Source organism: Lepisma saccharinum, chromosome 3 (genome assembly GCF_977018435.1).
Source record: "Lepisma saccharinum chromosome 3, izLepSacc3.1, whole genome shotgun sequence".
NCBI classification, from domain to species: domain Eukaryota; kingdom Metazoa; phylum Arthropoda; class Insecta; order Zygentoma; family Lepismatidae; genus Lepisma; species Lepisma saccharinum.
In genome coordinates, this window is record NC_139231.1 from 58,657,244 (window position 1) to 58,672,035 (window position 14,792).

The window sequence follows — 14,792 nt, forward strand, 5'->3', positions numbered from 1 at the left end:
TAATGTAACAGAAAACATCAAGAGACTTTGTGAAAACAATGATGAATTTGAATTACCTGATGATATTTGGGATTCATAATTTAAAAAAATAGACTGCTTTTTTCACAGTTAAGTTGCTATATTACAACAATGTAACATTGACAACATCCATTATATAACAGATTCTTTTTGTTTAAAAATTACTAACCATTGTTATAACTGTATCTTTAGTCAAAATGAAAATAAATGTCTGATGAAAGGAGCGTGTGTTCTCCTGAAACGTCACAAAGAAAAAACTGTTTTCTTATGCTTGTAATAACCGTAAACTACAGGAAAATAATAGTGTATGATATCTTCACCACTCCTTTTTTTCTATTATTTCTCCTAATAGTGAATGGAGCTAATAATAACTTTTTATGGTATTAGTTTTAGTGTCATTTCAAGTGCATGAAGTGAACAGGGGACACGACCCTGGAAAATTTGTGTAAAACTTTCCCTCAAGTCTAGGGTTACCAGACGTCCGGTTTTTCCCGGACATGTCCTACATTTTAGCCTTATGTCCGGCATCCAGGAGGAATTTGAAAAATATCATAAATGTCCTACATTTTGAGCGTCACATAATATTAATAAGAAAAATACGTATTTCAGTTGAACAATATTTTGATTGTAAAGTGGGGGATATAGAGAACAAAGTTATTGAGGATGTCTGCTAGTCATGAAAGTCAAGAGAAAGTAAAGAAATCAGCAAGTAGGGCTTGAAATCGATAAAAATTCGAGAAATTATTCTTGTGGTCAAAAATTTTTGCTAATACATTTGGTATTTGATTTGGTTTATTTTACTTCACTTTTCTCACCCTTTGGCTAATCGCAAAGATTAGAATGAATTATGGCAAGATAAGATGGATGAAGGGACAATTACAAACATATAGGGTCGACCCCCCCCCCCCCCCAATCAAGCCTCACGTAAAAGTCCAAACCCCAGAGCCTCGCTAGTCTGTCAAATGTAGTTTTACTTAATTACTAATTTCCAACTTTACCTAAATAGGGGTTGAATAAATAAATGTTAAGAAAAATGAAAAAAAGTTTAAGAAAAGTCCTGAAAAAGTCAAGAATTTTGGATTTGTTATCTTGGGTAGAATCCCTGTTGTTGAACTAAAAACTGCCCAAGATGAAACTTTTGGAACCATTTCAAATTACGGTAATTGTTGAATATTTGTTTGCCATTGCAGGTCATAATGCAAATGTTGAGAGAGTACTTACATTCCATCAGCACAACGGACTCATGAAAAAAAATATTTTATTCATAAATTCTGTAAAATGTTTGGGACTGGTCCCTATAATTTCAAAGAGTTTGACTATCCGTTCTAACATAATTATATTTTGACTAAACCTGAAATTTTGAGAAGAATTGGCTTCTCTGAGAAGTACCAGTTAGAACATGTAGTGAGATGCATTGTTTAGTATGATTACAAGTTTTGAAATTTTGCATTTAAAATTTCATTAAGAATTCATTATTTTAAACTGAAAAGAAAGTGTCATTTTAAAATTACTTTCTAACGTGTTCTATAGAGATAAGTATTATTTATTGCGAATGTTTTGTTTCCTACATTTTGACTTAAGCTCCTACATTTTGGGACAGCATGTCCTACATTTCCCTTGTAGCGATCTGGTAACCCTACTCAAGTCTCATTACCACCTTGTTATATCATACAAACATCTCCCTACCAATCCTGAGGGCTTGAGTAAATATCCCTGCAAATTCCCACTTCTAAAGTCGTTTTCACGTTCAGAAGACACAACAGCGTTTATGGAGAAACTGCACAGTGTTGCTAATACAGCGCTAGCTCATGTCACCGGGAAATGATGACCTTCCTTCACAATGAAGGTGTTACATATTTTGTATATATAATGATAATTATATGTAAATATTAATATTATACTGTGAACGTTACAGTTACCCTTTTTACTATGATCCATTGCGATCACTACACGCGCGAGTGTAATGCACGAATATGACACTTCAGAAATCACTTAAAAAAGTAAAAATCACTGAGCTCTCACACAACTGAAAACACTTTTTCGAGAGAGGAAAAAAGTCTAAACAGACCAAAGCAGATCTCTTACTCAAGTAAGGGGAACCTGGCACATGGGATAGATTCAAGTTGCAACCCAAACAAACAAATGAGTTATGGCCCACGTGAACTGATAAGACGTGAATGACTCAAGCAAGGCATGCAATATTTCTATCTTGAAGCCCCATATTTTGTCACGTGTTGGAAAGCCTTTCAAAGGTTAATATGGTGTCTATGAATTTATGTGTACGTTGGAAACTGAAAGGTGATCTTCATTTCAGTATTAATGTCGACAGTAATGTAAACAAAAACAACATGTATTTGCGACAGCACTAATGTTGCTCACAACAGCAGCATTGGAAATAATTGTCAATTATTAAATTTAAGTAATTTCAATTCTATTATAACAAACTGCATGAAGTTCATATTTTTACTGAATGGAAATAAAATAACAACTCGAAAACTTGGTGGTGATTAGCCGGAATGCTGCGGTGAGCCAGCTCAAGATGGCCAGACAACGTCTCCTTACTTCGCACGCAGTTCGGTTTAAAAAGAAACTCCAAATGCATGGAAGTAATATTTCTGTGAACCTTTGAGTGGTTATAAAAAATAATTTCATTATTTTCTCCACAACTTTGTCGCTGGAAGTTTTTACTTGGAATTACAGAACAAAAAATGGCCAGCGACGACATTTTCTACTGCACGAATATAAAAAATCTCCACATACTTTATTTGAATATTTTTTAATGCAAATATGCTTTAAAGTATTGATAAATTCTGAGTACCACCGTCACCTATAACAATTAAAAAACAGTGTCAATTTTTTTAATAATGAACGCTTCAATTTTACGGCATGTTTCAATGTTAGGAATGAAAAGAATGTAAAAATTGTGTTTTCACAGAAAATTTGCATTTTTAATTTATCTAAAATTATGTAAGCAAGTTACCAGTCTTTTGTGTTCACCATCGTATTCTCTACAAAATTTCCTGTAAAACTGCAGGTACCGATTTTACTTAAGCTAAATTTGTAAATCCAGATATTTCACAACAGCACGCTCGTATTTCCCATAAGAAAAGCAGAACAGAGAAGAAGTACAGAGACAGCTTGACAATTGGAATGAGGAAATCAGAAGAGCAGGAATGAAATTCAGTGCAGAAAAGAGTGAGGTGCTAATAACAACCAGAAACAGAGCCAGAAATGAACCAAGAATAAAGATGGACACGGAAGAGTTGAGGGTAGTGGAGAGCTTCAAATATCTAGGAAGCATAATTGAGAGAAGTGGAAGAATAGATGAGGAGGTAAACAGAAGAGGACAAATGGGTGGTGGACTATATCAAAGTGTTCGAAGATTAATATGAAACAGGGATGTACCTATGAAATGCAAGAAGGTAATATACAACACATACTATGTGCCAATAATTATGTATGGAGCAGAGACTTGGACAATGACAGAGAGAGACAAAAGAAAGATGCAGGCAGTGGAGATGAAATTTTTAGGGAGTATATTGGGGAAGACTAGAAGGGATAGAATAAGGAATGAGGAGATCGTGTGGTGAAGCTTCAGGATAGGATAGATCAGGCACAGATGTAATGGTTCAGACACATGAAAAGGATGGATGCAGAAAGACTACCAGTAAGAGCTTACAATACACAAGGAGTGGGAAGAAAGCCAAGGGGAGACCAAGATGTTGGTGGAAAGAGCAGATAGCGGAGTGTGTTAGGAGAAGAGGACAAGATTGGAACACCGGTGAAAGAGAGGAGTGGTGGAAGACCAGGAAAAAATGGAGAGGCTTGACTTCTATGCCTATCCAGCCAGAGGCATCAAACGGCGAAGGATGATGATGTTTGTGTTTCTTTATACAACAAGAGTAACTTTATTTCTGTCTACTTGTTTCATCTTGTCCATCATTGTTACTCTTCATTGTTTATAAATTATATTTCTCTTTATTGTCATCATAATTTTTTACAAGGACTGGTTGCAAGAATAGCCCAAGACATACCGATTCCATAAAGACACACATTACGTGGTTTGGAAATTTAATAGTGGCAACACTGCTGAAACGGAACCGGTGCTTCTTACTTATACCACATGTTAGTTTGATACCTAAGCTACCTCCCAGTAAATGGACTATTCCTTCCAACTCTAGACACATGCGCAGTGATAAGAGTAATTGAGTATTGTTGTAGATGGCGGTCTAAAGTCAGAACCCCACTCGGTGATTTATCCACACACCCCTAACACCCTCCCAAATTTTGACGAATACCCCCCAAGCAGAAAAGTGGAACACCCTCCCTATAGAAAGGGTGTAAAAAGCTGATTTTTATATCAACAATAGAATGACAATACTTCAACATTAACAGAAAGGAACCATTTGTAGCTCTACAAGAAGCATAGTCCAATGGACCTTTTGGTCAACTAAAACTGAAGTGTCAAGGAAGGAGGGTGGAATGTTCAGCATGGCCATTTACTGGAAACACTAGCTCCTTTGACAAGGCTTCGGTCATAAAGTACCAATACACAACTTAATGGCTGAGTATTTCATGAAGAACCTAAATGATTCATTCACGTCTATAGTTGATGCATGTGACCATTTTTGTGGCTCTAAGAGTTCTTACCTTTGTAAAAGAAATTATATATTAGAAAGAGAGGTGTAAAAGGGGGGGGGGCGGGTGTCTGCACAGGGTGTTTGCCTGGCCGCTAAGAACAAATGGGTGCCGAACTAGCAAAACAGATAAAAATAGAAAAGCGTTAACATTGTAGTGTCCTGTAAAATTACTGTCAACCTATTAAATGAAAGTTATTGTCGGTTTGCAAGGATATAGATTTAGTAAAAATTGTCTTCCTCTTTTTATCTAGTCGATTCCATGACATAATAATATACTTAATTTTTTCCAACTTTTCAGAAGCAGCAAAGGAAGTATAAGGAATTAAACATAAAAATAAATTTAATTTACATTAAGTCCCAAATTTACATCTGCCCATAGGCGCACCAGTGGGGGCACGACGGCGCTTGCCACTGCCTGCTGAAAAACATGGAGAGAAACATTTTGTTTGGTTCACTGTGCTCTATCTGTTGGAAAGTGAAAGAAATGCTTATTAAATTTTTAAATATTTGAAAATAAAGCATTACCTCAATTTAGAAGTGAAAATTTCTTGCTTTCCCTTTGCACTTAACATGCCATGCGTTTATTTGCACATGTTATTTAGTTTTCTTTTAAGGTAAAGAAGCACATGGGTCCTAATTCCCAAGTCTCTTTTTCAGTATTTGAGAGGTACACTCTCAATAGCGCCAAGGGTATTTTCCAAAGTTTTGTAAGGGTATAAGACTTCAATATGAAATTCCTTGACTGATTTCGTTCAAAAGCAATACTAGGTATCTATCAAACGTGCGTCCTGACTTCCCACTATATTTTAAAGTCTTCATGGCCATGCTCTAAATATATAGAGAATTTCATTATTTTATTTCAGTTTGTGAATCATTGTTTAAACAGAGATTTGAAAACACCAGCAGAATTTGGAACTCACTCGCTACATAGAACTATTAAAATTATATACAGTCTGTGCGGAAAGTATTGACGCCACACCAGTGAAAGCAAGAACCACAACAGATGTATACACCAAACAAATAACAAAATCAATGTTGTACTACTCACCTTGTAGTCAGTATTTTGTCGACCCTCCTTTATGCTTCCGGCATTCTGTCGGTGGTTTTGGAACACTCAAAGCCAGGTTTTGGAGGAGATTAACTGGCAGATTGACCCAAATGTCCCTTATGGCAGCTTCTAGCTTAAGGAGTGTAGATGTGTCCCTGTTCCTTAAATGTCGCTTCATGATAGACCAAGGTTTTCAATCGGGTTGAGGTCAGGGCTTTGTCCTGGCCAATCATCAAAATAAGGGACACAAGCATCTTTGAGCCATGAAACCACACTTTTGGCTGTGTGACAAGGAGCCCCATCCTGCATAAAAAAGATGCTCCACTTTTTTCAAAGGATACTTCCAAAACATCATTTAAGAGCTCAAAATAGGAGTACTGATTCATGGTCTGATTTTTAGGTAGAATAACTAACTCTCCTACACCACCATAACTAAAGGAACCCCAGACCATAATACTGGGAGGGTGTTTTATAGTTGGATGTGTGTACTGAGGAAGGGTGGGATCATCACCGGGAGAATGGTACACTCGCTTGGAACCACTACCAGTAACAAAGAAAGTGGCTTCATCACTCCACAACACTTCTTTCCAGTCATGAACAGTCCAGGTACTGTATTTCTTACAGAAATCCCGTCTTTTCTTACGATGCTTCTCTGTGAGGCGAGGTTTCGGGCGAGCTCTGTAACTGCGGAGCCCTAAGTCATCATGGATCTTCTCCTGAATTGTCCGGAGGGACACATTATCAAGCAACAGAGGATTTTTTTTCTTTCAGTTCCCTAGCTGTTAACGAAGGTTGGTTCCTTAGCTGCCTTTTCATGATGTGCAGTGTTTTTTCAGACACTTTCCTAGGCCGACCAGACTTAGGTTTTGGGCAAGGCATTTTGACCCCACCTTCGTCCTAGAAGTGTTTCACCAAACGTTGCACTGTTCTCAGGTTCACGCCTGTTTGTGTCGCGATTTCTGTGCTTTTTATGCCTGCTCTAAACAAGGCAATCACCTGCTCAGTATCACCAGACTTCAATATGTTGTAAGGCATCGTTTCACACACAAAATCAACTCAGAACACCAACACAACAGCCCAAAATTCACAGGAAATACCACACGCACGTGCACACGTACAACAACGTCTCCCACTCGAAACTGAGCGAGTTGAAACTTGCAGCTACGAACAAAGGAAGATCGCAGGTGGTAGTTTACTGCCCATGAACGACAACTCTTTTCAAGGTGTCGTTTAGGAGATAGGTGGTCCTATGTAAAAACGCGAAAATAATTGACGTCAATGCTGTTGGCGTCAATACTTTCCGCGCAGACTGTATATGCATATTTTCTAACTGAAGCTAGAACAAAAGGGGGCAGGGGACATGTGCATGTGCTAAAGAGTAAACATCGTGGGATACTGTTGCTATGTTTAATTAATAATACGCATAATCAGATTGCAAAGAAATAGTTCTAAAAATTTTCTTGCTCGCTTCGCTCGCATTATGGTCATTTATTGAAGAGTCATATTATATCCGTACTTATTAGATATTACTACTACTTCAGACAGGCAAGCACAGGCGCATCCATATACTGATATCTCATCAATGAATTGGGCATCCCCAAAGATCAACTCTGACAAGAACCATACAAATACAGTTAAAAAATATTGCGCAAATGTTTATAATTTATTTATAACTAGCTTAAGAATTGCATGAAATGATTCAATTTTGTGTTTTTCAATGTCATCTCTTGTGTTTTATTTTATGATTCATTAAATCAAGTACTGAACATTATCGGAAAGCAATATACGAAACATTAGACTGAAATGTTAACATTATCACAAAAATTTATTTTCCATTTTTTCTGTATTTTACATATTTTTTCTTCTGAAATATTACAGCAAAAGGGGGGGGGGGATAATCTCTGGAAACATCTATGAACAAATTGAATTAGGGCGAACATTTTAAAAACGGTCCAAAATTTGCGCTTAACATCCCCAAACTTACACCCCCAAAAGTTTCCACTACCTCCCCCCCCCAAAGGGAAAAATCCTGGATAAATCCCTGACCCCACTAATGTGAAAGTTCTGGTGATTCTCGCCGTGCCTTCAAGACAGACCATCAATGAGCAGTAGTACTGTTCATTTTTAGAACACAATCTGCGACCTGCGTTGCAAAATATAAGGGGGATACTTTCTGCTGAATCCTCCCATCATTTTGCAGGACAATGCTTGGGCAGATGTAGGGCAACCTGTGGCTGATTTGTTAGCTAGATGGGGCTGGAATATGCTCTACCAGCCCCTGTGACTTTGATTTGATCCCTAAGAAGCTTCCGAACTGTTTCAGAAATTCTTCAGGCAATAGACCACTCTATTCAAACCATCAACAGAACAGGCATTGCTACAGAAATACTACGACTTCCACATCGCTGGTAATGGTTGTACACAATGCTGGTGACTACATCGAAGGGCTGTAAAAGTTTCACAGGGCTCTTTTGCATCATTTGAGAATACATAGTTGCCACTATTAAATTTCCAACTCACGTATTTCCAACAAGGAAGTACTTGTATTTTGTATTTTTGGTAATTTTATATTACCTTTGTAGCTCTCCAGGTTAATTGTAACAGTGATGAAGGATGATGAATGATGGAGTAAATCAATGAACAAGCACAATGAAATGTTAATACACTTAATTTCTTTATTTTCTTTCAGATGCAGAAAGTGGATTGAACACTGCCAAAGAACAGATCTCCTGGATAAACACCCCGTATACCTACATGCACGCTGTAAAATTTGTTCCGACCATTTTGAAGATCACTATTTTGTAACACAAACAAGAAAACGATTGACAGCGGATGCTGTACCTACAATTTGTGTTGTACCTGTTGCAGAAAGGGAAAACTATGAGGGTAGGTAACGAATGCAAAATTAAAATTTAATTTAGGTTTATGTATGTATTTCAGTTGTTTTGTGTCACTTTTGTTCTCTACATTAATTGAAATATTCAGAATAGATGATGAACTAATAAAATAGATTTGCGCCCCTATACTATGATCCAGTGGCAGACAGCGGCTACTATGACGGGTACTGCCAACGTGATCAAGCAAAAAAAAAAAAAAAAAAAAACAATCTCCGCAATGGCCGCTCGCTCCTTGTGGTTGTGCTATTGGCCAAGATGTTTAACTTTTAATTTATCCTCATTTGGTAACGTGGAAAACAGTGTTTGTAATAAGTAATAACGCACTAACCCGATTGATCTTCACTCACTAACCTATCTCTTATACACTACAGGACACTTCCCTAAAAATGCAACAATTACAAGAGGAAGGGAAAAACAAATCCTTTCACCTTCTCCTCCCCGTACACACATATTTCAACTGCACATCGAAAGTATCGAAGACAATTGTTGTAAAAGAAATTGTTGAAATGTCAAAGGAAACTCGCATCATCATAGGATTTTTTACTTTTTAAAAATATAAAAGCCTGGATGGTCCTTTAGACACATCTATCTTATATCCAAATGTTCATTTAATTTTGGATAAATACTATGATAGTTTTTCTAAAAGTAGGCAGAAAAGTAGATAGTACCTTTCTCATGAATTACTTCCCAATGGGTCTTAAAAATATTTAGAGACTTATCTCTAAAGGTGGCAACTATATTATCCCTCGTCGTGCCAAGCGAAAACCTTGTTCCCTGCTGACCCGCTGAGACTTCTTCAACATCTGGTTAGGCCAGCTCTTGGATGGGTCGGACCGTTGCCTCACGAGGTTACGACACAGCTGGCGATGCCGCATGGAGGTTGGGGCAGTCATCAGCTTGACCCCATGAGCTTGACCGATTGTGAAATTCGAATCTCCTTGTCTGTAAATTATAAATGTATTAATTGAACAATACTTTGGCGAGGTATGAGTTTCTTCTAAGGTAGTGCCCTTTGAGCTGACACTGCTATGATATATTACACTATTTTCAATTCACTAGTAGAATTTCCCCTGAAAGTGTTCCACACCGCCTATATCAGTGTTTGCACTTTATTTTGTACGAAGGTCTCAAGATGAAATGGTCAGTTTATACTAGTGAATAATATGGGTTTAACACTTACAAATATTCTAGAAATATATTCATAGCACAGAACTATAGTTGGCATCCCATGATATGAGGGGTGTAGAGGAAAGTAAGTGCTAGGTTTGTTTTGTGGATTTTATGAGTAGAAGTAAATGTAATCTGCCAGTGACCTGTAGAAGTGAGTGGAATTATATTTATGTTCTTTTAGTTTTCTCTTAATTGTAGAGTATGTAAGATTTTTATATGCTTGTTTTGTATATTTTCAGCCTGCATTTTTTTAGAAATTTGAAAGAAATACATATGGCAATGACTTTTACGAGTGCACAATGGTCCCACTACAGTGTGACCAGTGAGTGAGTGAGTGAGTGAGTGAGAGAGTGAGAGAGAGAGAGAGTGAGTGAGTGAGAGAGAGAGAGAGAGAGAGAGAGAGAGAGAGAGAGAGAGAGTGAGTGTGAGTGTGTGTATGTGTGTGTGTGTGTGTGTGTGTGTTTTACACAGAATGCTCTCATTTGAAACAGTGTGTATGCTGAAAGATCAAGCAGGGGAAGAGGTCAAAACAAAACAAACAAATCTATCTATCTCTATCTATCTCTCTCTCTCTCTCTCTCTCTCTCTCTCTGTCTCTCTCTCTCTCTCTCTCTCTCTCACTCTCTCTCTCACACACACACACGCAAAACACTTTGAATAAGGCCTGGTGGGGCCTGTTGATTTATAGGCAGGTTCTTTAATTTTTCTTGTCCTAGGAGAAATGTACAGGAAATCGCTCCTGCAGTTATCAATCAACATGAAGTGTATATCGGTATGTCATCTTCCTTTTACAGCTTATCAATTATCAGGTTGTACTGATCCTAGCAAGCACTTTTTATTTTGCAGACTCTGATAGCTCAGATGAAACTTGTGATTTCATCACAGAAGAAGTGGTAAGCAATTTCAATGGCGAGGATGTGGAAATTGTAGTCCTTGGGGAAGATGCAGTGTTATCAGAGTCAAAGGAAACTCTAGATGCAGACAAAATCTGCCGAATTTGTGCACGCCCTTCAGAAGAGTTTGTGCCTATCTACAAACAGGATGGTGTTGTTCATAAAATAGAAGAGAAAATTCACAAATATCTTCCTATTAAGGTGAGAAACCACCGAGTTGTTCAAGTGGCATATCATTGGTGAAAATGTATTGGATACACTAATCCTTTCTTTCCTTCTAATTCACTTATTTTAAGTTGCTTTTCTGTGTCTTGAGTTAATTGTGAAGATGGAGATGGCAGATGAACTGGTTTTGTGACAATGATACAATCATGTCTTACCTAGGGTTCAAGTGCCATAGCCCACTGTGTTAAAATGTAATGGGCAAAAATTTTGTGATAAAAATAAAATAAAAAGTGAGTAAATAACTATACATATTATGGAAACCCTCCTTGTTTATATCACATGACAACAGTGTGGATACCAGAATACATTGTAATTCAAAACCTCCCCGATGGCGCAGTGGTAGTGCCATTGCCTTGTAATCAAAAGGTCATAGGTTCGATACCCAGTGGAGGCACAGAGTGGTTTGGATCCAACTTTAAACTGCAGGTTCAGTCTCGATTAGCTTTACTGTGCATAAAGTGGACACCCAACTCAAAAAACATTTTTATTCAAGGTTGTGGCTCAACCACATGAGAAAGTCTGTGGCACCATCACTGTTCAACATTCAAAGGGCATTGTGCCACAGACAGGGGTTTATCCAGGATTTTTCTCTTGGGGGGGGTGTTGGAAACTTTTGGGGGGTGTATGTTTGGAGATGTTAAGTGAATATTTTGGACCGTTTCTAATTCAATTTGTTCATAGATGTTTCCAGAGATTAACCTTCCCTTCACGTAACATTTCAGTAAAAAAGATATGTCAAATGCAGGAAAAGATGGGAAATAGATTTTTGTGATAATGTTAACATTTCAGTCTAACATTTCGAGTATTGTTTTCCGATAATGTTCGCTACTTGATTTAATCAATTGTTAGACAAAAGACACGAGATGACATAGAAAAGCACAAAATTTAAACACATTATTACCAGAAATCATTTCATGCAATTCTTAAGCTAGTTATAAAGAAATTAGGAACACTTGCGCAATATTCTCAAACTGTATTTGTATGGTTCTTGTCATAGGTGTAAGTCGGAGTTCATCTTAGAGGGTGGCCAATTCATTGATGAAATATCAGTGAGAATGCATTGCATGGGTGTGCGCGCGATTGCATGTTTGAATACAGATATAATATGACCTAAATAAATGAAAACACTGCGAGCGAAGCGAGCAATTTTTAGAACCATTTCTTTGCAAACTGATAATGCATATTATCAATTAAACATAGCGACAATACTTTTATTTCACAGTATCCCACGATGTTTACTCTTTACTATCTTGCTTTGCTCGTTCGGTGTCCTCTTTACCTAACCACATGCAGCCTGCCCCCCTCCTGTTCTAGCTTCAGTTAGAAAATATGCATAATTTTAATAGTTCTATGTTGCAAGTGAGTTACAAATACTGCTGTTGTTTTCAAATCTCTATTTAAACAATGATTCACAAACTGAAATAAAGTAATGAAACTATATATTTAGAGCATGGTTATGAAGACTATAAAATTAGTGGGAAGTTGGGATGCAAGTTGATAGATGCCTGGTATTGCTTTTGAACGAAGTCGGTCAAGCAATTTCATATTGAAGTCCTATACCCTTACAAAACTTTGGAAAATACTATTCACGCTGTTGAGAGTTTATCTTTCAAATACTGGACGAGAGACACTATGGAATTAGGAGTCATGTGTATCTTTGCCTTAAAAGAAAATGAAAAAAACATGTGCAAATAAACATATGGCATGTTAGCTGCAAAGGGAAGGCAAGGAATTTTCACTTCTAAATTGAGGTAATGTTTTATTTTCAATTATTTAAAAATTGAATAGCATTTATTTCACTTTCCAGCACAAGGAACACAATGAACCAAACAAAATTTTTATCTCCACGTTTTCCAGCAGGCAGTGAGTGGCAAGCGCCATCGTGCCCCCACTGGTGTGCCTATGGTCAGATATAAATTTGGGACTTCATGTAAATTAAATTTATTTTTATGTTTAATTCCTCATACTTCCTTTGCTTATTCTTAAAAGTTGCAAAAAATTAAATATGTCATTATGTCAGGGAACCGACTACATAAAAAGAGGAAGACAATTTTTACTAAATCTATATCTTTGCAAACTGACAATAACTTTAATTTAATAGGATGCCAGTAATTTCACATGACACCACGACATTAACGCTTTTCTATTTTTATCCTTCTTGCTTGTTCGACACCCCATTTGTCCTTAGCTCCAAGGCAACCACCTCATGCGAACCCCCCTTGTTTTACAACTCTGTTTCTAATATATAATTTCATTTACAAAGGTAAAAAATCTTAGAGCCACAAAAATGGTCACATACATCAACTATAGACGTGAATGAACCACTTCGGTTCTTCATGAATTACTTGCAGTTTTATAGCGAATACTCTGTCAGTAAATTTTATATTGGTACTTTATGAATCCGTTGGGAAAAATTATACCTACATATAGTGTCACTGCTTCTCTACTCACCCCTTTCAGTTTCTTTCTGTCTGATTCCATTCTCTTTTTCAAAATCCCGTATCTTCTTTAATCACTTTTGCAGTAAAGTTTCAGACATTGTTACACTAAGCAGAACAACAACACACGAACTGAGATGCTACACTAAGATTCTGACCTAAGGCCTAAGGCATTTGAACATTCTCTTCTCTACCACTCCAAAATCATCCATCTCGCCCAAGTTACAGAAAATAGTGTTGCTAACCATAGTAACACAATTCACTCTAAGAAGTCAAACCTGTATCTTTTAATATCTTCCCTTACTTTTATCGTACATTTTTCACATGAAAGAATCGAAAGGAAAATGCAACACAATATAAATTTCATTGACTCAGGGGTTCAATTTACAAATCTGCAACGTATTTAAGAAATATTTATTTAGGTATTCAAACGCTGAACTGTTAACACTGTGTGCGGTATGTGCTCCCTGGAAGGAGGGTGAGAGGTCAGTTTGACATTTTCCAGATGGCAGTGTTCCTTCCAAAGCCTTGTCAAGGAAGCTGGTGTTTCCAGGAAATAACCATGCTGAAAATTCCACCCTCCTTCTTTGACACTTTGGTTGTAGTTGATCGAAAGGTCCATTGGACTACGCTTCTTGTAGAGCTACAAATGGTTCCTTTATGCTGAAGTATTGTTATTCTATTGTTGATATAAAAATCCATACTTACACCCCCCGGGTGTTCCACTTTTCTGCTTGGGGGGGGGGGGTTGGTCAAAATTTGGGAGGGTGTTGGGGGGTGTTAGGGGGGTGTGGATAAATCACTGGCCACAGAGCTTCTTAGCATAACATTGTACTGTGGTTTACAATCAATTTTTATTAATGAATGCAAATTTAAACCTTTGTACACTTCTATTCAGATAAAGTGACACATTTATTAACTGTCCAACCCTATAAAATGTGCCACTTTATATGAATAGGAGTGTACAATGACATCCATACAGATTCTAGAGAGCATGCGTCATTGCAGAGACTATACTTTCCTTGTGATAAAATACAAGGTTATGTCAGTACATAGGTCATCAATATCTGTTGAAAATTACTAAAGCAGACACAATTTGAAATCCATTTACTGTTAATACAGGTATGGATATATCTCCTTATTTCTCAACATAATCCTCACCAATATTGATGCATTTATTCCACTGCTTTACATTGCCCCAATTTTCCGAGCATAAATGTCTGTCTCATCTGAGCACCCACTGTGAGTGCATTTTTTCAATCATTCTCTATGCTCTAGACTAAATTGTACACTTTATTGCAGTTGTTAGTATATTGTTACTTACCTCCCAGCTTGAATTACCTCCAGTATCTCTGCACATTTGCTTCCATTGGAATCTCAACAGGAAATCCATGCTGATAGACATTTGGAAGGGGAAAGGATAAAATGGGAGTCATGTCCCACCTCAGAAAATGATCGTCAAC

General features: G+C 37.2%; 1 protein-coding gene across 3 annotated transcripts in view; it reads left to right on the forward strand.

Annotated features, from left to right (window-relative positions):
- Positions 1-14,792, forward strand: part of LOC145985800 (uncharacterized) — a 36,316-nt gene that overhangs the window by 6,573 nt on the left and 14,951 nt on the right. For all 3 annotated transcript variants that reach the window (XM_083119885.1, XM_083119884.1, XM_083119886.1), the window contains exons 2-3: positions 8,396-8,592; positions 10,620-10,867. In XM_083119885.1, the coding sequence (XP_082976011.1) occupies positions 8,396-8,592; positions 10,620-10,867 (445 nt within the window). The remainder of the gene's footprint in view (positions 1-8,395; positions 8,593-10,619; positions 10,868-14,792) is intronic.